The sequence below is a fragment of the Pseudophryne corroboree genome, chromosome 3 (assembly GCF_028390025.1).
Source record: "Pseudophryne corroboree isolate aPseCor3 chromosome 3, aPseCor3.hap2, whole genome shotgun sequence".
Lineage (NCBI taxonomy): Eukaryota > Metazoa > Chordata > Amphibia > Anura > Myobatrachidae > Pseudophryne > Pseudophryne corroboree.
Window position 1 is genome coordinate 382132289 of NC_086446.1, and position 24399 is coordinate 382156687.

The 24399-nt window shown below is 48.7% G+C and overlaps 1 protein-coding gene across 2 annotated transcripts in view; it reads right to left on the reverse strand.

The window, feature by feature from the left end:
- Positions 1–22429, reverse strand: part of DCAF7 (DDB1 and CUL4 associated factor 7) — a 54805-nt gene extending 32376 nt beyond the window's left edge. Inside the window, exon 1 of one of the 2 annotated variants that reach the window (XM_063960003.1) lies at positions 22160–22429. In XM_063960003.1, the coding sequence (XP_063816073.1) occupies positions 22160–22297 (138 nt within the window). In that variant the 5' untranslated portion in view covers positions 22298–22429. The remainder of the gene's footprint in view (positions 1–22159) is intronic. The other variant, XM_063960002.1, reaches the window with a different exon arrangement.
- Positions 22430–24399: the final 1970 nt, after the last annotated feature.

The window sequence follows — 24399 nt, forward strand, 5'->3', positions numbered from 1 at the left end:
TGTGCCGTTTGGAATCTGCATCACCTGACCACTGTCGTGTCCATAACATCTTCTGGCAGATATGGACATCGCATTTACTCTTGATGCCAGAGTGCAAATATCCCTCTGTGCATCTCGCATATATAGAAATGCATCCTTTAAATCAGGGGTGTCAAACTCATGGCCCTCCAGCTGTTGTGGAACTACACATTCCAGCATGCTCTGCCACAGTTGCAGCCATCCCTAATACAAAATAGATGGCAAGGCATGCTGGGATGTGTAGTTCCACAACAGCTGGAGGGCCGCGAGTTTGACACCCCTGCTTTAAATGCTCTATAGTCAATAAAATACTGTCCCTGTCAAGGGTATCAATATTTTTAGTCAGGGAATCCGACCAAGCCACCCCAGCTCTGCACATCCAGGCTGAGGCGATCGCTGGTCGCAGTATAACACCAGTATGTGTGTATATACTTTTTATGATATTTTCCAGCCTCCTGTCAGCTGGTCCTTGAGGACGGCCCTATCTATAGACGGTACCGCCACTTGTTTTGATAAGCGTGTGAGCGCCTTATCCACCCTAAGGGGTGTTTCCCAACGCGCCCTAACTTCTGGCGGGAAAGGGTATACCGCCCATAATTTTCTATCGGGGGGAACCCACGCATCATCACACACTTTATTTAATTTATCTGATTCAGGAAAAACTACGGTAGTTTTTTCACATCCCACATAATACCCTCTTTTGTGGTACTTGTAGTATCAGAAATATGTAACACCTCCTTCATTGCCTTTAACGTGTGGCCCTAATAAGGAATACGTTTGTTTATTCACCGTCGACACTGGATTCAGTGTCCCTGTCTGTGTCTGTGTCGACCGACTAAAGTAAACGGGCGTTTTAAAACCCCTGACGGTGTTTTTGAGACGTCTGGACCGGTACTAATTGTTTGTCGGCCGTCTCATGTCGTCAACCGACCTTGCAGCGTGTTGACATTATCACGTAATTCCCTAAATAAGCCATCCATTCCGGTGTCGACTCCCTAGAGAGTGACATCACCATTACAGGCAATTGCTCCGCCTCCTCACCAACATCGTCCTCATACATGTCGACACACACGTACCGACACACAGCACACACACAGGGAATGCTCTGATAGAGGACAGGACCCCACTAGCCCTTTGGAGAGACAGAGGGAGAGTTTACCAGCACACACCAAAAACGCTATAATTATATAGGGACAACCTTATATAAGTGTTTTCCCTTATAGCATCTTTTTTATATATTTCTAACGCCAAATTAGTGCCCCCCCTCTCTGTTTTAACCCTGTTTCTGTAGTGCAGTGCAGGGGAGAGCCTGGGAGCCTTCCCTCCAGCCTTTCTGTGAGGGAAAATGGCGGTGTGCTGAGGAGATAGGCCCCGCCCCTTTTTCGGCGGCCTCGTCTCCCGCTCTTAACGGATTCTGGCAGGGGTTAAATATCTCCATATAGCCTCCGGAGGCTATATGTGAGGTATTTTTAGCCAAAATAGGTATTCATTTGCCTCCCAGGGCGCCCCCCTCCCAGCGCCCTGCACCCTCAGTGACTGCCGTGTGAAGTGTGCTGAGAGGAAAATGGCGCACAGCTGCAGTGCTGTGCGCTACCTTTAGAAGACTGAGGAGTCTTCTGCCGCCGATTCTGGACCTCTTCTTACTTCAGCATCTGCAAGGGGGCCGGCGGCAAGGCTCCGGTGACCATCCAGGCTGTACCTGTGATCGTCCCTCTGGAGCTGATGTCCAGTAGCCAAGAAGCCAATCCATCCTGCACGCAGGTGAGTTCACTTCTTCTCCCCTAAGTCCCTCGTTGCAGTGATCCTGTTGCCAGCAGGACTCACTGTAAAATAAAAAACCTAAGCTAAACTTTTCTAAGCAGCTCTTTAGGAGAGCCACCTAGATTGCACCCTTCTCGGCCGGGCACAAAAATCTAACTGGCTTGGAGGAGGGTCATAGGGGGAGGAGCCAGTGCACACCACCTGATCGGAAAGCTTTACTTTTGTGCCCTGTCTCCTGCGGAGCCGCTATTCCCCATGGTCCTTTCAGGAACCCCAGCATCCACTAGGACGATAGAGAAAACTATATACAAGTATTGCAGAAGAAGTCTGCACTTGGGACGGGCGCCCAGCATCCACTACGGACTAGGAGAAATAGATTTACCGGTAAGTAAAATCTTATTTTCTCTAACGTCCTAGTGGATGCTGGGGACTCCGTAAGGACCATGGGGATTGTATCAAAGCTCCCAAACGGGCGGGAGAGTGCGGATGACTCTGCAGCACCGAATGAGCAAACACAAGGTCCTCCTCAGCCAGGGTATCAAACTTGTAGAACTTGGCAAAAGTGTTTGAACCTGACCAAGTAGCCGCTCGGCAAAGCTGTAATGCCGAGACCCCTCAGGCAGCCGCCCAAGAAGAGCCCACCTTCCTTGTGGAGTGGGCTTTTACTGATTTTGGAAGCGGCAATCCAGCCGCAGAATGAGCCTGCTGAATCGTGTTACAGATCCAGCGAGCAATAGTTTGCTTTGAAGCAGGAGCACCCAGCTTGTTGGATGCATACAGGATAAACAGCGACTCAGTTTTCCTGACTCTAGCCGTTCTGGCTACATAAACCTTCAAAGCCCTGACCACATCCAGCAACTCGGAATCCTCCAAGTCACGAGTAGCCACAGGCACCACAATAGGTTGGTTCATATAAAAAGATGACACCACTTTTGGCAGAAATTGCGGACGAGTCCGCAATTCTGCCCTGTCCATATGGAAAACCAGATAGGGGCTTTTATGTGACAAAGCCGCTAATTCTGACGCACGCCTAGCCGAAGCCAAGGCTAATAGCATGACCACCTTCCACGTGAGATATTTTAACTCCACGGTTTTAAGTGGCTCAAACCAGTGTGATTTCAGGAAACTCAACACCACGTTAAGATCCCAAGGTGCCACTGGAGGCACAAACAGGGGCTGAATATGTAGCACTCCCTTTACAAACGTCTGAACTTCAGGAAGAGAGGCCAGTTCTTTTTGAAAGAAAATGGATAGGGCCGAAATCTGGACCTTAATGGACCCCAATTTTAGGCCCAAAGTCACTCCCGACTGTAGGAAGTGAAGGAAACGGCCCAGCTGGAATTCCTCTGTAGGGGCATTCCTGGCCTCACACCAAGCAACATATTTTCGCCATATACGGTGATAATGTTAAGCCGCCACGTCCTTCCTAGCCTTTATCAGCGTAGGAATAACCTCATCCGGAATGCGTTTTTCTGCTAGGATCCGGCGTTCAACCGCCATGCCGTCAAACGCAGCCGCGGTAAGTCTTGGAACAGACAGGGCCCCTGTTGCAACAGATCCTGTCTTAGAGGCAGAGGCCATGGGTCCTCTGTGAGCATTTCTTGTAGCTCTGGATACCAAGTCCTTCTTGGCCAATCCGGAACAATGAGTATTGTTCTCACTCCTTTTTTTTTATGATTCTCAGCACCTTGGGTATGAGAGGAAGAGGAGGAAACACATAAACCGACTGGAACACCCACGGTGTCACTAGTGCGTCTACAGCTATCGCCTGAGGGTCTCTTGACCTGGCGCAATACCTCTGTAGCTTTTTGTTGAGGCGGGATGCCATCATGTCCACCAGTGGCAGTTCCCATCGCCTTGCAATCTGCGTGAAGACTTCCTGATGAAGTCCCCACTCCCCCGGGTGGAGGTCGTGCCTGCTGAGGAAGTCTGCTTCCCAGTTGTCCACTCCCGGAATGAACACTGCTGACAGTGCTCGTACGTGATTCTCCGCCCATCGAAGAATTCTGGTGGCTTCCGCCATCGCCACCCTGCTCCTTGTGCCGCCTTAGCGGTTTACATGAGCCACTGAGGTGATGTTGTCTGATTGAATCAGCACCGATTGGTTGCGAAGCAGGGTCTCCGCTTGACTTAGGGCGTTGTATATTGCCCTTAGTTCCAGGATATTGATGTGAAGGCAAGTCTCCTGACTTGACCACAGACCCTGGAAATTTCTTCCCTGTGTAACTGCCCCCCACCCTCGGAGGCTTGCATCCGTGGTCACCAGGACCCAGACCTGAATGCCGAATCTGCGGCCCTCGAGAAGGTGAGCACTCTGCAGCCACCACAGAAGAGACACCCTGGCCCTGGGGGATAGGGTGATCAGCCGATGCATCTGTAGATGCGATCCGGACCACTTGTCCAACAGATCCCATTGAAAGGTCCTCGCATGGAACCTGCCGAAGGGAATGGCCTCGTATGACGCCACCATCTTTCCCAGGACTCGCGTGCAGTGATGCACCGACACCTGTTTGGTTTTAAGAGGTCTCTGACCAGTGTCATGAGTTCCTGAGCCTTCTCCGTCGGGAGAAAAACCTTCTTCTGGTCTGTGTCCAGAATCATGCCCAGGAAGGGCAGACGCGTCGTAGGAATCAGCTGCGACTTTGGAATATTCAGAATCCAGCCGTGCTGTTGTAACACTTCCCGAGAGCGTGCTACGCTGATCAGCAACTGCTCTCTGGACCTCGCCTTTATGAGGAGATCGTCCAAGTATGGGATAATTGTGACTCCTTGCTTTCGCAGGAGCACCATCATTTCTGCCATTACCTTGGTAAATATTCTCGGTGCCGTGGACAGACCAAACGGCAACGTCTGGAATTGGTAATGACAATCCTGTACCACAAATCTGAGGTACTCCTGATGAGGTGGATAAATGGGGACATGAAGGTAAGCATCCTTTATGTCCAAAGACACCATAAAATCCCCTTCCTCCAGACTTGCGATGACCGCTCTGAGCGATTCCATCTTGAAACTTTTCAGGTATATGTTCAGGGATTTTAAATTCAATATGGGTCTGACCGAACCGTCCGGTTTCGGTACCACAAACATTGTCGAATAGTAACCCCTTCCCTGTTGAAGGAGGGGAACCTTTACCACCACCTGCTGGAGATACAATTTGTGAATTGCAGCTAACACTATTTTCCTCTCTATGGGGGAAGCTGGCAGGGCCGATTTGAGGTAACGGTGAGGGGGCATCACTTCGAATTCCAGCTTGTATCCCTGAGACACAATCTCTATAGCCCAGGGATCCACCTGTGAGTGAACCCACTTGTGGCTGAAATTTCGGAGACGCGCCCCCACCGGGCCTGGCTCCGCCTGTGGAGCCCCAGCGTCATGCGGTGGATTTAGTGGAACCCGGGGAGGACTTCTGTTCCTGGGAACTAGCTGTATTGTGCAGCTTCTTTCCTCTACCCCTGCCTCTGGCAAGAAAGGACGCACCTCGGACTTTCTTGCCTCTATGTGATCGAAAGGACTGCATTTGGTAATGCGGTGCTTTCTTAGGTTGTGATGGAATATATGGCAAAAAATTTGACTTTCCAGCAGTAGCTGTGGAGACCAAGTCCGAGAGACCGTCCCCAAACAATTCCTCACCCCTGTAAGGTAAAACCTCCATGTGCCTTTTTGAGTCGGCATCGCCTGTCCATTGCAGAGTCCACAGGACCCTTCTGGCGGAAATCGACATTGCATTTATTCTAGAGCCCAGTAGGCTGTCTCTTTGGGCATCTCTCATATATAGGACAGTGTCTTTTATATGCCCCAGGGTCAGAACTATTGTATCCTTGTCCAAGGTATCAAGTTCCTCAGATAAGGTATCTGTCCATGCTGCTACAGCACTACACATCCAGGCCGACGCAATTGCCGGCCTTAGTAGGGTACCTGAATGTGTATAAATGCACTTCAGGATACCCTCCTACTTTCTATCCGCAGCATCTTTTAGGGTGGCCGTATCCTGTGACGGCAGGGCTACCCTCTTGGATAAGCGTGTTAAAGCTTTGTCTACCCTAGGGGAGAATTCCCAGCGTAACCTGTCCGTTGGCGGGAAAGGATACGCCATAAGCATCCATTTGGAAATCTGCAGTTTTCTATCTGGAGATTCCCAAGCCTTTTCACATAACTCATTTAACTCATGTGAAGGAGGAAAGGTTACCTCTTGCCTTTTTTCCCCATACATATAAACCCTCTTGTCAGGGACTGGGGTTTCCTGTGAGATGTGTAACACATCTTTCATTGCTATAATCATGTAGCGGATGGCTTTAGCCATTTTAGGCTGCAACTTTGCATCATCGCCATCGACACTGGAGTCAGAATCCGTGTCAACAATTTGGGATAGTGGGCGCTTCTGAGACCCTGACGGCCTCTGCGCTGTAGGATCAGGCATGGGTTGAGACCCTGACTGTCCCAAGGCTTCAGCTTTATCCAACCTTTTATGTAAGGAATTAACATTATCATTTAAAACCTTCCACATATCCATCCAATCGGGTGTCGGCGCCGTCGTCGGCGACCCCACATTCATTTGTACCCGCTCTGTTTCCACATAGCCTTACTCGTCAAACATGCCGACACAAGCGTACCGACACCACACACACAGGGGATGCTCTATTTGAAGACAGTTCCCCCACAAGGCCTTTTGGAGAGACAGAGAGAGTATGCCAGCACACACCCCAGCGCTATATTACCCAGGAGTCACACAGTAACTTAGTGTTAACCCAGTAGCTGCTGTATATACTGTTTTTGCGCCAAATTTATGTGCCCCCCCTCTCTTTTTACCCTCTTTCTACCGTGATTCTGCAGGGGAGAGCCTGGGGAGCTTCCTCTCAGCGGAGCTGTGGAGAGAAAATGGCGCTGGTGAGTGCTGAGGAAGAAGCCCCGCCCCCTCAGCGGCGGGCTTCTGTCCCGCGTTTTGAGTGTAAAATAATGGCGGGGGCTCATGCATATATACAGAGCCCAACTGTATATATGCTGCTTTTTGCCAAGAGGTACCCAATTGCTGCCCAGGGCGCCCCCTCCCCCCCCCCTACACCCTACAGTGACCGGAGTGTGTGGGTTTAGTGTGGGAGCAATGGCGCACAGCTGCAGTGCTGTGCGCTACCTCATATGAAGACTGGAGTCTTCTGCCGCCAATTTAGAAGTCTTCTTGCTTCTCACGCCGGCTTCCGTCTTCTGGCTCTGCGAGGGGGACGGCGGCGCGGCTCCGGGATCGGACGACCAAGGGTGCGTTCCTGTGTATGATCCCTCTGGAGCTAATGGTGTCCAGTAGCCTAAGAAGCAGGACCTATCTTCTAGTGAGTAGGGCTGCTTCTCTCCCCTCAGTCACACGTAGCAGAGAGTCTGTTGCCAGCAGATCTCTCTGAAAATAAAAAATCCTAACAAAATACTTTCTTTTTTAGCAAGCTCAGGAGAGCTCACTAAGGTGCACCCAGCTCGTCTGGGCACAGATTTAAACTGAGGTCTGGAGGAGGGACATAGAGGGAGGAGCCAGTGCACACCAGTATCCTAATTCTTTCTTAAAGTACCCTTTCTCCTGCGGAGCCCGTCTATTCCCCATGGTCCTTACGAAGTCCCCAGCATCCACTAGGACGTTAGAGAAATATAAGCTAGTCCACAAAATGTCCCAGAAGAGGGAACCGTAGGATCCCTCTGCCGTGCTTCCCATTCATGCATGCATAAGTGTATTAGCGCATATAGCCCCAGAAACTGAAAGTAAAGCAGTTTCTAATGTGATCACTTTATGTTTTACAACTCAAAATTTGTCTGGCAAATCATTAAGAATATAACTATTCCCAAACAAAATGACAGATCTGGAAATGTATTCCTTCCCACTGAAATACAATCCAAAATACAGACTTTTTTAAAACCTGACAATTAACTTTGGCCTTAAATTTTTGTCAAAAAGGAAGTGAGGTCGGTAAATAGTTATAGGACAAAAAATGTAGCTTGAAATGAATATAATGTTTTTTATCCCAGCTTTCTATGACTTTTCCGAGCCGATATATTACATTTAAACCAAACATCCACAACAGTGAAAAAGGTCATACACCATGGGGTCAATTCTATTCTCTGACAGTTGAATAGCGCCGGGAGTTTGCTCCCGGCGCTATTCAATACAGCGACGAGTGACCCTCAATTGTCAGGAATTCTTCTCTCATACCCGGGGGATGAGAGAAGAAACCCGACAAAACTGCTGCCTCACGGCCAGTGCGAGGCTGATTCTGTCGGGAATCAACCTCGCGCCGGGGAGTTAAGTCGGAGAATGCCCGTTCTCCGGACAATTCAACCTGTTTAGTCGGCAAGAACGGGCCATCGCCGACTTAGCTGGAGCTGAATTGAATAGCGTCGGGAGCTAATTCCCGGCGCTATTCAACTGTCGGAGAATAGAATTGACCCCCTTGATTTAAAAATGTCCGCCATCTTCATATGAAGTTAAATAAAAAAAATAAAGTAATCGTGGTTTCTGACTACTAACTTACAGGGGTCATCACACACACACAAAGAAGCAAGGTGCGCCAGGGTGGGTGCCCTGTAGACCTTATGGACCTCGAAAAACAAAGTTAACAAAAGGTAAGTCTACCATGACTCTCCTCTTATTCGGGATCCATAGAGCTCCACAGGGGAGACCATGGGGCTGTCCCAAATCAGTTGTTCAATCCAGAGTATCAAAGGCATAAAACCTGAGAAAGGTGTGGACAGAAGACCACGTGGCCGCCTTGCACGATTGTTCGTTGGATGAGCCACGGTGTGCTGCCCACGAAGGACCCACAGAGCGAGTTGAATGAGCAGAGACTATGGCCAGCAGAGGAAGGTCAGCCTGCATGTATGCCTGCGAGATACTCATGCGAATCCAACAGGCCAAAGTCTGTTTGTCGGCTGGCCAGCCCCTCTTGTGGAAGCTGTAGGGGACAAAGGGGGTATCCGATTTTCTGATGAAAGTGGTATGATCCACGTAATTACGGAAAGCACGGACCACATCCAGGGAGGCCTCCCTTGCCGAGAGATTCGGGGAGAGGAAGGCTGGCACCACGATTTCCTGGTTAAGGTGTAAATGGGACACAACCATGGGAAGGTATCCAGGTCGAGTTCGAAGAACAACCCTGTCCGGATGAAAAAAATCAGAAAAGGGAGAGCTCCACTAAATCTGACACCCGACGGGCAGACGTAAAAGCCAGAAAGAATATAGTCTTCGCTGTGAACCACTTGAGATCCCCTGAATCCAGAGGTTCAAATTGAGGTTCCTAAAGTGTGTAGAGAACCACTGACAAATCCCAAGGAGCCACTGGAGAGACAATGGAAGGCTGAACATGGAGGACACCATGAAGAAAGGTGCGAACATCTGACAGTGGAGCAATCCTGCACTGGAACCAGACTGACAGCAGAGATGTGCATTTTGAGAGAGAAGCCAGACTGAGGCAGAGATCCAATCTAGCCTGAAGAAAGGCAAGCAACCGGGATACCGTAAACACCAGGGGGTCGTATTGTCTGGCAGCGCACCACTGGAAGTTCGTATGACACCCAATACTGGCAGAGGCCGGCTTCCACACGGAGCATGGTTTGAACCACAGAGCGAGAGAAACCTTTGGACCTTGGGATGGATGACTCATGAGCAACTCCATCAAAGATAGACGGGCTAGGTCCGGGTGGAAACAGACCCTATAACAGCAAGTCTGGTTGTAGAGGAAGTGGAAAGGGAGCGTCTATGGAGAGACTCTGAAAATCGAAGAACCATTCCCGGGATGAAGACCGCTGATATTTAATTATTTTATTTATTAAGTTTCTTATATAGCGCAGCAAATTCCGTTGCGCTTTACAATTGGTATGGCCGGAAGATGCATTCGGCTCATTGGAAAATGTGAGTTACTTTGTGCATCACCAACTGGCTGCAAGTGCAATCCTGATGGTTGAGGTAGACCACTGCTGTGGCGTCATCGGACTGAATCTGGACTGCCCAAAGCAGATCCTGCACTAGAGTGAGGACTCTGTAGACCGCTCGGAGCTCCAGAACATTGATTGTGCCTCATGGGAAGCAGTCAGGATCATGGCTGTCGGGAACCCAGCAGTCAGAATACTGATGCCGGGATCCTGACACTAGTCTGAATGCAGACACCGACATCCAGAAAGGGAGCAACATCCCCGGCACCGGAATGCCGACAGCCAGGATCCCGAATGAGGAAACACCACGGCACTGCAGAGGTAAGCCGCGGGGGAGGTTAGGTTTAGGCTGCGTCCTGGGGGGGGGTTAGGGTTAGGCTGCGGGGAGGGTGCTTTAGGGTTAAGCACCCCACTCAGAGGGATAGGCTTCGGGGAGGTAGGGTTAGGTTTAGGCACCTCTGGGGGTGCGGGGGGAGTGTTTAGGGTTATGGCTGCGGGTAGGGAGGTTTAGGGGTGCGAGGAAAGGGTAATACACCCTTTACTCAGCCCTGTCTATTTTCAAATTTGGTATCCCAGCATCAGTATTTCGAACGCCGGGATCTCATACTGATCCCCGCCCCACCCGGAGACTGGCATCAGTGGTTAGAAGTACCCAGGATTGGACTAAACGTGCTACGTGGGAATGCCCCGGCGGGGTAGTCTCTCACTTGCCGCACTCAACAGCTGGAACTGGGTAGAAAGAAGTTAGCCGCTTAGGTAGCGAAAACTTTTTACCACGATTATTCCATGCTTCCCGTCTGAGCTTCGTAAGATGTTCAGAGCGGGGACATTAATCCTTGACTACCTTTTGGCGCTTAAAGAGCAGAGACTGTTTAGATTCAGGAGCAGGCCTCTATTTGAAGGATATGCAACAGCTCTTACAATGGCAGATACATCCAAGGAAGACCGACTCTCCTCTTCCCTGAGAGAGAGAGATATCAGCACACTCTGCTACGTCAGACGATACCTCTGAAGCAGTGTGCATAGACAGATGATGGGATAGTACGCCAAGTGACCAATCAGGGCAAGGGCTAGCTGCCCTGTAACATCTGTTGGAAAGCCGTGGAGATCTGAGCCAGGCTCTGTACAGAGGTAGAAAGCACATCCACCCAGGGGGAAGATGGGGCTGGGACTGGCATAGCCAGAGTCATTGGTATGAGGGGATGCACCTGCTGAGGAAAACCCACAGGGAGTGTAATCGCAGGGGTTGGAGGGAGTTGTAATCGCAGGTAGTCAGCTATTTGGCCCAGTAACTGTGAAAAAGAACCCCAGGAGGGTTCTTGCACAGGGGCAGGTGGTGCTGGATGGAGAGATGTTAGCGCTGTATAACCTGGCTCCTTAGAGAGGTAAACAGGGAGACTGGACCCAGCGTTCCCGGAGACCTGTAGCTGCACTGAAGATGGCTGCTGTGGGTCTTTGACGGGGAAGAGGGTGGAGGAGGAGCAGCTCAGCAGCGGAAAAGACCGCAGTGGAATGGAGCCCGAAGCTGGGGGAGGGGCCACAGGCAGACCTCCCCTATGCTGGTGTTACCCACCGGTACTCTGGCCTCCTGAAATCAGTGCCTGTGCCAGTAAAAAGCCCTGGGGGTCTAGTGGAGTTCAGGGTCCACACCAGCTCCTCCGGTTTTGTCTCCCAGGACTGGGGGAAAGACTGCTAACAAGGCGTGGGTTTAACTGCCCTCCGATGTCAGCTCACAGTCCTGGGGTCCCCAGAGTGACCTATACTAGCCGTCTCTCCCCGTGCCCCACCGGAAGTACATGGCCTGCGGCCGGAGTTTCAGCACCTGAAGGTGTTGTTGGAGCATCAGCGCTGGCATCCTAAGGACAGCCTAGCGCTGCTGCCAAGAGTTGTAATAAAAGAAAGATTAAAAAAATAAATAAACGCAAAATAAAAGCTTGTGGCTGCTTCTAAGTTTCAACTTTTTAAGCAGGGAGCCTGAGCATGGAGGCGTGGTATAGGGAGCTTAACTATTTGGTTCCCATTCCTATACCACCACCTACAACCATTATCTCCCCTGTGAAGCCCTATTGAACCCGAAGAAGAAAGCCTGTTATTACCGTGCGATAAATCATCACATCTAATAGGATACCACCCTTTGGGGGAATCCACTTAGCCGCAGGGAATCCAAATACAGATTGCAGCCAATTCAATCAACGAGGTTTAACCTGCACGTTGACACAAAGGGTGAGTTTTCCTCGCAAAATGTTAGAGCTAAAAGGCAGTCCTCTAAGGTTAACATGTGGGATTACACACAGTACATGGGAATCAATGGGTTAGTGCACATTAACCCAGAGTTTACCGCATGGTAAAAAGGCTCTTTCATGGAACATCTGAGCATTAAACCCTGAGCTTTTACCAGCGCAGCAAACTCTGCGGCTAATTAGACTCCTCTTAATGTGGTTTATAAAATGGATTACTGTAAAGGCAGTATCAGTGTACATTTGATACCTGCATTATGTACACTCTTATTTCTCTTACGTCCTGGATGATGCTGGGGACTCCAAAAGGACCATAGGGTATAGACGGGATCCGCAGGAGACATGGGCACACTAAAAAGACTTTGACTGGGTGTGAACTGGCTCCTCCCTCTATGCCCCTCCTCCAGACCTGTTAGATTCTGTGCCCAGGAGAGACTGGACACACACTAGGGGAGCTCTACTGAGTTTCTCTGGAAAGACTTTATGTTAGGCTTTTTTATTTTCAGGGAGACCTGCTGGCTACAGGCTCCCTGCTTCATGGGACTGAGGGGAGAGAAGTCAGACCTACTTCTTCTGAGTTAAGGGCTCTGCTTCTTAGGCTACTGGACAACATTAGCTCCAGAGGGTTCGATCACTTGGTGCGCCTAGCTGCTTGTTCCCGGAACCGCGCCGTCACCCCCCTCACAGAAGCCAGAAGAAAGAAGCCGGGTGAGTATTAGAAGAACAGAAGACTTCAGACGGCAAAAGACTTCAGTAACGGAGGTACAGCACAGCGGTCGCGCTGCGCTCCATGCCCCCACACACCAACGGCACTCACAGGGTGCAGGGCGCTGGGGGGGGAGTGCCCTGGGCAGCAAGCTACTGAGGGTCTTTTTCACTGGCAAGAGATACATATTCGGTGGCCGGGCACCGTGTACGATACCCCTGCCAGTATAAAAGAATTCAAATTTAAGCGGGACTACAGCGCGCCAGGAAGGGGCGGGGCTTAGCCGCACAGCTTACCAGCGCCATTTTTATCTCTTCACAGCCGCTGCAGAGACGCTGGCCCGGACCTCCTCGCTCCCCACAAGTACAGGGGGGCAAAACCGGTGGTGGGGGGGGCGGCACAGACTATTTGGTGCCATATTTGTATATATATATTACAGCGCAGCCAACATATAATTATTTCTTTAGTAGTATATGGGCACTGGGGTGTGAGCTGGCATACTCCCTCTGTGTTCTCTCTACAGGCTTCCCTGTAGGTCTGTCCCCTTTTTGGCCGGTGTGAGTGTGGGTGTGTCGGTACTGTGTGTCGACATGTCTGAGGCCGAGTGTTCCTCCCCGGAGGAAGTTACTGGGGGCGCGGAGAAAAATTTGGTAATGACTGTCGGCACAGCCGACTGCGGATTGGGTGAATATGTTGAGTACATTGAATGCAAACGTGGCATTATTGTCTAAGAGGCTAGATAAATCTGATTCTCAGACACAAACATGGAGAAAATCCATGGAGGACGCTTTGTCTCAGGTACAGACCCCCTCAGGGTCACAAAAACGTTCATTTACCCAGATGGCAGATACAGATGCCGACACAGACTGATTCCAGTGTCGACTTCAATGAGGCTACTTTACATCCGAAAGTAGTTAAGAGTATTCAGTACATGATTGTGGCTATTAAAGATGTTTTACATATTTCTGAAGAGCCCCCTGTTCCAGATAAGGGAGTTTGTTTGTATAAGGGAAAAAAGCCTGAGGTGACTTTTCCCCCCTCTCATGAACTGAACGCTCTTTGTGAAAAGGATTGGGAGTCACCTGACAAAAGGTGGCAGATTCCCAAGAAATTTTTTATGGCATATCCTTTCCCCTCCGAAGACAGGGAGAAATGGGAGTCGTCTCCCAATGTGGACAAGGCTCTGTCCCGACTGTCCAAAAAGGTGGCGCTTCCGTTTCCTGATACGGCTGCCCTCAAGGATCCGGCGGATCGCAAGCAGGAGACGACATTGAAGGCCATTTTCGTTACTACTGGTGCACTCCTCAGGCCTGCTGTGGCGTCGGCGTGGGTGAGTAGTGCTATTGCTAAGTGGGCTGAGAATTTAGCTTCTGACATGGATACCCTTGATAAGGATAACATTCTTTTGACTCTTGGTTATATCAAGGACGCTGCAGATTACCTAAAGGATGCGGCGAGGGATATTGGCCTCTTGGGATCAAGAGCCAATGCCATGGCGACCTCGGCCAGGAGGGTGCTGTGGATTCAATGGAATGCGGATGCCGACTCCAAGAAATATATGGAAGCTCTCCCTTTTAAAGGTAGTGTCTTGTTTGGGGACGGCCTTGCTGACCTGGTGTCTACCGCTACTGCGGGTAAGTCATCTTTTCTTCCTTATGTTCCCACACAACAGAAAAAGGCGCCCCATTATCAGATGCAGTCCTATCGGCCTAATAAATACAAAAAAGGAAAGGGCTCGTCCTTCCTCGCTCCAAAAGGGTAGAGGAAGGGAAAAAAGGTCACCTGCTGTGTCTGGCGCCCAGGACCAAAAGTCCTCCCCCGCCTCTACCAAGTCCACCGCATGACGCTGGGGCTCCCCTGCGGGAGTCCGTGCCGGTGGGGGGCCGTCTCCGATTCTTCAGTCAGGTCTGGTTTCAATCGGCCCTGGATCCTTGGGTCTTAGACATAGTGGCCCAAGGGTACAAACTAGAGTTTCAGGAGATGCCCCGCCGCTTTTTCAAGTCGGCCTTGCCAGTTTCTCTTCCAGAAAGGGAAGTGGTAAATGCTGCGATACAAAAGCTATGTCAACAGAGGGTCATTGTCCCGGTTCCCACGTCCCAACGGGGTGAAGGGTTCTATTTGAGCCTCTTTGTCGTGCCGAAGCCGGACAGCTCGGTCAGACCGATTCTGAACCTAAAATCCGTCAATCCATACTGGAAAATTTTCAAGTTCAAGATGGAATCTCTCTGAGCTGTGATCTCCAGCCTAGAAGGGGGGGATTTTATGGCGTCAGTCGACATAAAGGATGCCTACTTACACATCCCGATATATCCTCATCAGGCCTAAGATTTGCGGTGCAGGATTGTCATTACCAATTTCAGACGTTGCCGTTTGGGCTTTCCACGGCCCAGAGGGTCTTCACCAAAGTGATGGCGGAAATTATGGTACTCCTACGCGAGCAGGGGGTCTCAATTATCCCGTACTTGGACGATCTCCCGATAAAGGCGAGATCAAAGGAGCAGTTGCTAAGAAATGTGGAACTTTCCCTGTCGGTTGTGCAACATCATGGTTGGATTCTAAATTTGCCAAAGTCTCACTTGATTCCGACAACTCGGCTGCCCTTCTTGGGCATGATTCTAGACACGGAACTACGGAAGGTGTTTCTTCAAGCGGACAATGCTCTGGAAATCCAGACCATGGTCAAGGAGCTTCTGAGACCGGCAAGAGTGTTGATTCATCAATGCACTCGAGTGCTAGGGAAGATGGTTGCAGCTTACAAAGCCATTCCGTTTGGCAGGTTTCATGCCCGGGTGTTTCAGTGGGATCTGCTGACCAAATGGTCCGGGTCTCACCTGCACCGGAAAATAAGCATCTTCCAGGACCAGAATTTCTCTCCTGTGGTGGCTGCAAGGTTCTCACCTTCTAGAGGGACGCAGGTTCGGAATCCAGGATTGGATCCTGCTGACCACAGATGCAAGTCTCCGAGGCTGGGGTGCAGTCACACAAGGAAGAAGTTTCCAGGGAAAATGATCAAGCCAGGAGTCTTGTCTCCACATAAATGTTCTTGAGTTAGGAGCCATTTACAACGGCCTCCTGCAAGCGAAGAACCTTCTTCAAGGTCTCCCTGTCCTGATCCAGTCGGACAACATAACAGCGGTGGCGTACGTAAACCGCCAGGGTGGAACAAAGAGCAGGGTGGCAATGGCGGAGGCCACAAGAGTTCTCCGCTGGGCGGAACAGCACGTGAGCGCTCTGTCAGCAGTCTTCCTTCCGGGCGTGGACAACTGGGAAGCAGACTTCCTCAGCAGACACGATCTCCATCCAGGAGAGTGGGCCCTTCATCAGGAGGTATTTGCAGAAGTGACAAGGCGTTGGGGAATTCCTCAAATAGACATGATGGCGTCTCGCCTCAACAAGAAGCTTCTGAGGTATTGTTCCAGGTCAAGGGACCCCCAAGCCAGTGCAGTGGACGCCCTGGTAACTCCGTGGGTGTTTCAGTTGGTCTATGTGTTCCCTCCTCTTCCTCTCATTCCAAGAGTGTTGAAGATTATAAGACGAACAAGGGTTCAGGCAATACTCGTCGTTCCAGATTGGCCTCGGAGGGCCTGGTATCCGAATCTTCAGGAATTACTAGCAGAAGATCCTTGGTCGCTTCCTCTAAGAGAGGACCTGTTACTGCAGGGGCCATGCGTGTTTCCGGACTTACCACAGCTGCGTTTGACGACGTGGAGGTTGAACGCCAAATCCTAGCTCAGAAAGGTATTCACGGGGAAGTCATCCCCACTCTCCTTAAGGCTAGAAAGGAGGTCACGGCAAAACATTATCACCGTATTTGGAGAAAATATGTGTCGTGATGTGAAACCAAAGCAGCTCCTGCGGAGGAGTTTCACTTGGGTCGTTTCATCCATTTTTTGCTGGCAGGCGTGGATGCAGGCCTGAAATTGGGTTCCATCAAAGTGCAGATTTCGGCTTTATCTATTTTCTTCCAAAGAGAATTGGCCGCCCTCCCTGAGGTTCAGACTTTCATGAAGGGAGTGCTGCATATCTATCCTCCGTTTGTGCCTCCAGTGGCCCCGTGGGATCTTGAAGTGGTCTTAGTTTCTTATGTCTCACTGGTTTGAACCTTTGCGAAAGGTTGAGTTAAAGTTCCTCACTTGGAAAGTGGTCATGCTTTTGGGCTTGGAGTCTGCCAGACGAGTGTCAGAATTGGCAGCTTTGTCTCATAAGAGCCCATATTTGATTTTTCATGTGGATAGAGCGGAATGGAGGACTCGTCAACAATTTCTGCCGAAGGTGGCTTCTTCGTTTCACATAAATCAACCTATTGTGGTACCTGTGGCTACGGAGGCTGTTGCAGTCCCAAAGTCTCTTGATGTCGTAAGAGCTTTAAAAATTTATGTCGCCAGGACGGCTCTTGTTAGGAAAACGGAAACACTGTTTGTCCTGTATGCTTCCAACAAGATTGGAAATCCTGCTTCCAAGCAGACTATTGCACGCTGGATTTGTAATACGATTCAGCATGCTCATTTTTCGGCTGGGTTGCCATTGCCGAGGTCAGTAAAGGCCCATTCTACCAGGAAGGTGGGCTCGTCTTGGGCGGCTGCCCGAGGGGTCTCGGCACTTCAACTTTTCCGAGCAGCTACGTGGTCGGGTTCAAACACTTTTGCTAAGTTCTATAAGTTTGATACCCTGGCTGAGGAGGACCTCATTTTTGCTCATTTGGTGCTGCAGAGTTGTCCGCACTCTCCCGCCCGGTCTGGAGCTTTGGTATAGACCCCATGGTCCTTTTGGAGTCCCCAGCATCCTCTAGGACGTAAGAGAAAATAGGATTTTAATACCTACCGGTAAATCATTTTCTCGTACTCCGTAGAGGATGCTGGGCGCCCATCCCAGTGCGTACTGTTACTTGCAGTTGTTATTGGTTGTTGTTTTCGGTTACACAATAGTTGTGTAGCGGTTATGTTCAGCTTGTTGCTGACTTTTCGTTCATACGGTTATCTGGTATTCCTGCTAATCCAGTTGTACGGTGTGTTGGTGGTGTGAGCTGGTATGTATCTCACCCTTAGTTAACAAAAATCCTTTTCCTCGAAATGTCCGTCTCCCCTGGGCACAGTTCCTATAACTGAGGTCTGGAGGAGGGGCATAGAGGGAGGAGCCAGTTCACACCCAGATTAAGTCTTTTTAGTGTGCCCATGTCTCCTGCGGATCCCGTCTATACACCATGGTCCTTTTGGAGTCCACAGCATCCTCTACGGACTAGCAGAAAAGGATTTACCGGTAGGTATTAAAATCCTATTTTTATTATTTTATTACCAGTTATTTATATAGCGCACACATATTCCGCAGCGCTTTACAGAGAATATTTTGGCCATTCACATCAGTCCCTGCCCCAGTGGAGCTTACAATCTATGGGGGTCATTCCGAGTTGATCGCTAGCTGCCGTTGTTTGCAGCGCAGCGATCAGGCTAAAAATCTGCATTTCTGCGGATGCGTATGGGCCGCAATGCGAACGCTCGTCGTACGGGTACAAAGCCCATTGTGTTTGTGCACCGGTTTTAGCAAAGTTTTCAGTCACACTGACGGTCGCAAGAAGATTGACAGGAAGTGGGCGTTACTGGGTGTCAACTGACCGTTTTCAGGGAGTGTTTGCAAAAACGCAGGCGTGGCTGGGCGGGTGTATGACGTCAAATCCGGACACGAATAGGCTGAAGTGATCGCAAGCGCTGAGTAGGTTCAGAGCTATGCTGGAGGAAGAGAGATGCAGATGCACACACTTAGCACTAAGAACACTGATAGTAAAAATTATTTAAATAAACCCTCACAATTAACATGGGGTATAATTGAAGTTCTTAGCACACATTTGCGCAAATATGCGGGCCCATGTACCGCGGACAGGTGACTTCATCACATGGGTCCCTAACACTCCTAATACTATCCCATTCTATAAATTTATTCGGGACTTACCTCTAAATAGGGCCTTATCAATGTGTGATCTGAAATGCAGGAACCCAGCTAATTAAAACACCTGAGGGTGAATGGGAGGAGTGACAATACCAGACGAAGGAAGCCTTGCCTTCTAGTGTACAATATATACACAAATATAGTGGGAAAAGGGGGAGGGGGCCTGGATTGCACATCCCCCCCTAGGTTCAGAGCTACTCTGAAACTGCACAAACTTTTTTTGCAGAGCTCGGCTGCACATGTGTTCGCACTTCTGCTAAGCTAAAGTACACTCCCCAGTGGGAGGCGGCATAGCGTTTGCATGGCTGCTAAAAACTGCTAGCGAGCGATCAACTCGGAATGACCCCCATTATTCCTTACCATATGTACACATGCGCACACACATTCATGCTAGGGTTAATTTTGTTGGGAGCCAATTAACCTACCAGTATACACTCTTCATGATACTTGCTTTATACACATCATGCAGTGTCTTGGATGTTACATGTTTATTAATAAATTAGTTAGTTGATGCTGCTAAATATACATTTGTTGTCCAGACAGTGTGTCTATGCTTAGTTTACTATACTCTGTGCCATGTCTATACTTCATCTATATTATGTTGTCATGGTGATTGTATCATGTGGGCACTTTGTTTACAAACTATTCTGTGTCCTTACATGCTTTGGGCAGCTTGTTTCCCTAGTAATGGGGTGGTGCTAAGGCAGAAGAAGTCTAGCCACTGATTGTCTATGACAGAGGTTCCCAAACTGTGTGCCGTGGCTCCCTGGGATGCCTCGGGACACTTGCAGGGGTGCCCTGGGTTGGTGGTTCAGGACCAATTCAAATTATTCATGGTCAATAAAATAGGCAAAACCAGTGCTGGTGGCTGCCAGTCATAAAATGTGGCCAAACAGAAGCAAATCTTGTCCCTCACCACACAACTGACCTTAAGGGTGACATATAAACGCGATCTACTTAATGTAATATTTCTTTCTAAATTTTTCAATAAGAAATTTTTGGCCTAGGGGTGCCATGAAAAAAAATCTGATATTCTAGGGCGCCGTGATTCAAAAAAGTTTGGAAACCACTGGTCTATGACTCTCCTAACCATTTCCCAAGGTCCAAGTAATCGTATCCCATGATGCAACGCATGGCACACCAATTTCTAGTTGCATGCATTATGCAGATTTTGACCAAAACATGGGTCATTGGCACTGAAATATGTAATCTGTATATGTTTCTAGTTGATTTATATGACACTTTTAAGCTTTAGATTAATTCTATTTGGGTGTTTCTATGCTCGCCAATTTATCTGGATTAATTTTTGGGGGGGGGGGGGGTTATACAGGAATTTAAGTGTATGGCAATGTTGTATACTGTGCCTTGACAAAGGTTCGGTGGGGACTGGAATATTAGTGTTTTTTCTCTGCTGCTACTGGCGAGTGTATCCCTGCTATTTGTTATGTTCTGACTGGAGTGCAAGCTTGGTCGGTTTAAACAGTGGTATTTTTTTTGTGTTTTTCTATTATGCTGTAACTGCAGGTCAAGATGCCATGACTTCATAAAAAGTCTATTATACTCAAAAAGTATTTTTTATTCAAAATAAAATGCAAGTGGCATGGCCAGCGCTAATGCGTAACACTTGCTTTTTGTGTGTTTCTGATAAGTGCTTTTGCCATTTTGTATTACTATTCAGATTTAATTATAGTAAGTAATAAGTAGACTAATGCTTAACATTAACTTCTTGTTCTTTTTCAATTTCATCTATTTCTGAGTGCACTTTGTATGTATTAATACGTTTAGTCTATCTACATATAGGGGTCAATTCTATTCGGCAACTAAAGAATAGCGCCGGGAATTAGCTCCCGACGCTATTCAATTCTGCTACTAGTTGCCCGCAATTGTCGGGAATTCTTCTCTCATCCCCGGGGGATGAGAGAATAAACCCGACAAAAGTGCTGCCTCGCGGCCGGCGCAAGGCTGATTCTGTCGGGAATCAGCCTCGCGCCGGGTAGTTAAGTCGGAGAATGCCCGTTCTCCCGACAAAACTACCTGTTAAGTCGGCGAGAACGGGACATCGCCGACTTAACTTTAGCTGAATTGAATAGCGTCGGGAGCTAATTCCCGGCGCTATTCTTTAGTTGCCGAATAGAATTGACCCCATAGTCAGATGTAATAGGAATAATAAGTTTCAGATGTAATAGGAATAATAAGTTGTCAAAATTTGGTTTTATTGAAAGATGGAAAATAAATCAAATCATGGCTTAATAACATTATTAATGTTAGGCTTTATGACATTAATGCACAGAGGGGAAACCACCATCAGGAACAGTGTAATGCTGGGTACACACTGCATGATACATTGCCCTGTCCGAACACACTGCACAATGCAGAAATAGGACAGTTGTCTTGAATTTTTCCTGTTCAATCTCAAATACTGAATGTGCTGTGTAAAATATATCAAGTCTAAAATATGATGAAAATCCATGGCACTACCTTACTTAACACAGCAGGTACATTTAATTTCTTGTAGATTCTTCTTGGGCACGATATATACATATAAAAGGATGTATACATATACTGCATACATTGGGGGGGTCCACACTATTCAAGGTACGCAGAGTGATTCAACTGTTGCTTTTTCGGCGCACACAAACATACATTTCTGCTCGCTGTCTCCTGAGGTGGCAAGCAGAAATGTGCAAAAAGTCGGCTATTTGGCCACCCTAGCGTCACTTTTCACTCTGGGTTTTTCCCGCAGTTGCAGAGCTCTTCAAATGGGACACTGATGTCTACGAAAATCACAGCGTCTTTCTCTTGCACCTCCAGAGCAAATCTTTTTTCCCTGAAATCGTTATTTTTAGGAAAATTAATTTGGCGGCACCCTCATACCTAGATGGGGGTGTCTCTTGCATACTATCCTATATTTTAAAAATATTTTTCAATTGTCTATTATTCTTTGGTTATTTGCTTCTTTCTAAAAATGCGCATGGTCATAAGTGCAATAGTGAAATATTTTTTGTATATTCCGGTTCCCTAAAATACTATATTATTTGGTCTGTATACTAAGGCTCCAGGAGAGGAAATTTCGTACTCAGCGCAGGAAGGGATTCTTCACTGTAAGGGCAATACGTATATGGAATTCACTGCCAGAGAAGGTTGTAATGGCGGACTCAGTCAATGCGTTTAAAAATGGGTTAGATAAATTTCTAACGGAAAAAGATATCCGAGGATATAGGGCATTATTCAATTAGTGTCGGATCCTCTCTGAATGCCGGCAGCGGGGCGAGCGCTAATAGTCCCCTTGCGGGCTCGGTGGTTCACCGTAGGTTCTATTCCCACTCTATGGGTGTCGTAAACACCCACAAGTGGGAATAGCCCTGGTGAACCAGGATTCCGGCTGGCGGCACAGTTGGCTGTCGGGATTTCAGCGTCGGTATCCTGAACACCGGGATCCCGACCACTGGCAAATGGACTGCATCCCCTCAGTGTAAATACACAACTAAACGGGTACCGAGGTAATAAACAGTACGCGATATATGCTTACTACACAGCCACCGTGCAGCAGGGCCGGGGTAGCGCTAGCGATGGGCACAGCAGCCGCCGCTGTTACCTTATTATTATATTCCTCCACAAAACTCCCCAGGGCAAGACGGAACCTCTTGTCTGGTCTCACGCTCCAGTTCATGGCGTACACGGTCCATGGCGCCTCGTACTTGTAGATTTCCTTCCGCTTCCCGTGCAGGGACATGGCGGCGAGAGCGGAGACCGTTACCGACACACACGATCACCGAGACGTCGGTCACGGCGGCACCAAACTGCGCATGCGCACTCGACGGCCGCCGACTCGTCGCACAGTAGCTTACAGAGACAGCCAATCAGAAAGCAGGACAGCGACACAGAAATAAACATTCCGAAGGGATGGAGACAAGGCTGATTGGTAGCAACTAAACTTTCAGTAGTTTGATTCGATGTTCCTCTTACTAGGCGGGGCTCAACACAGGGGATTCTGATTGGTTAAATGTGCGTGTCGTGCCTCTCTTTCGCGTAGTACTAGTACTATGCGATTTGTGTTGTGTGGTAGCGGAGGCGGAGGCAGGCGCAGTGACCGAGCTTTAGGTAGAAGAATGCCTTTGTCCTCTTTATGCTGTTTTTCCGGATTCAGGCTTCGCCAAAATGGGTTCTGCAATGGCGACAAAGATTAACTCACCCTACGGCTGTGGTAGATAATAACTGTAAGGAGGAGAGGGGGGAGAAACACCCTAAATAAAAAGAGAAGTTCTTTCTACAGGTGAGATAGAGCAGGGCCGAAACTAGGAGTTTTGGCACCCAGGGCGAGCCATTAACTTAGCGCCCCCCCCCCCCATCGCATTCAAGTGCGTGTGTGTGTATATATATATATAGTAGCAAAAGGTGCGGCACTGAAGGTGCGGCATTTGAAACGCAGGACCGGGTGTGTCTCTTAATTACAGAGAATCAGCTTCAGTGCCGCACCTTTTGCTTCTGTATCTACTTACACCTGTGAGGGCACCAGCGAAGTAATTCATACTGCACTGGGAGTGCAGTATGAATTACGGTTACACAATGTGTATATTCTATCTATATATATATATATATATATATATATATAATCTCAACTTCATAAGGGCAAAGGGTATAGCTAGGCATTTTTATACTTTTTATTTTGGGCTACGGATGAAGGAGGAAAGGAAAATAATAACCCATATATTAATACATACATAAAATCACACACCAATACAAAAATAAGAATTTACTTACCGATAATTCTATTTCTCATAGTCCGTAGTGGATGCTGGGACTCCGTCAGGACCATGGGGAATAGCGGGCTCCGCAGGAGACAGGGCACATCTAAAAAAGCTTTTAGGTCACATGGTGCGTACTGGCTCCTCCCCCTATGACCCTCCTCCAAGCCTCAGTTAGGTACTGTGCCCGGACGAGCGTACACAATAAGGAAGGATCTTGAATCCCGGGTAAGACTCATACCAGCCACACCAATCACACCGTACAACTTGTGATCTGAACCCAGTTAACAGTATGATAACACAAACGAAGTAGCCTCTGAACAGATGGCTCACAACAACAGTAATAACCCGATTTTTGTAACAATAACTATGTACAAGCATTGCAGACAATCCGCACTTGGGATGGGCGCCCAGCATCCACTACGGACTATGAGAAATAGAATTATCGGTAAGTAAATTCTTATTTTCTCTAACGTCCTAGTGGATGCTGGGACTCCGTCAGGACCATGGGGATTATACCAAAGCTCCCAAACGGGCGGGAGAGTGCGGATGACTCTGCAGCACCGAATGAGAGAACTCCAGGTCCTCTTTAGCCAGAGTATCAAATTTGTAAAATTTTACAAACGTGTTCTCCCCTGACCACGTAGCTGCTCGGCAAAGTTGTAATGCCGAGACTCCTCGGGCAGCCGCCCAGGATGAGCCCACTTTCCTTGTGGAATGGGCCTTTACAGATTTAGGCTGTGGCAGGCCTGCCACAGAATGTGCAAGTTGGATTGTACTACATATCCAACGTGCAATCGTCTGTTTAGACGCAGGAGCACCCAACTTGTTGGGTGCATACAATGTAAACAACGAGTCAGATTTTCTGACTCCAGCTGTCCTTGAAATATATATTTTTAATGCTCTGACAACGGCCAGTAACTTGGAGTCCTCCAAGTCGCTAGTAGCCGCAGGCACCACAATAGGCTGGTTCAAGTGAAATGCCGAAACCACCTTAGGGAGAAATTGAGGACGTGTCCTCAATTCTGCCCTGTCCGAATGGAATATCAGATATGGGCTTTTGTATGACAAAGCTGCCAACTCCGAAACT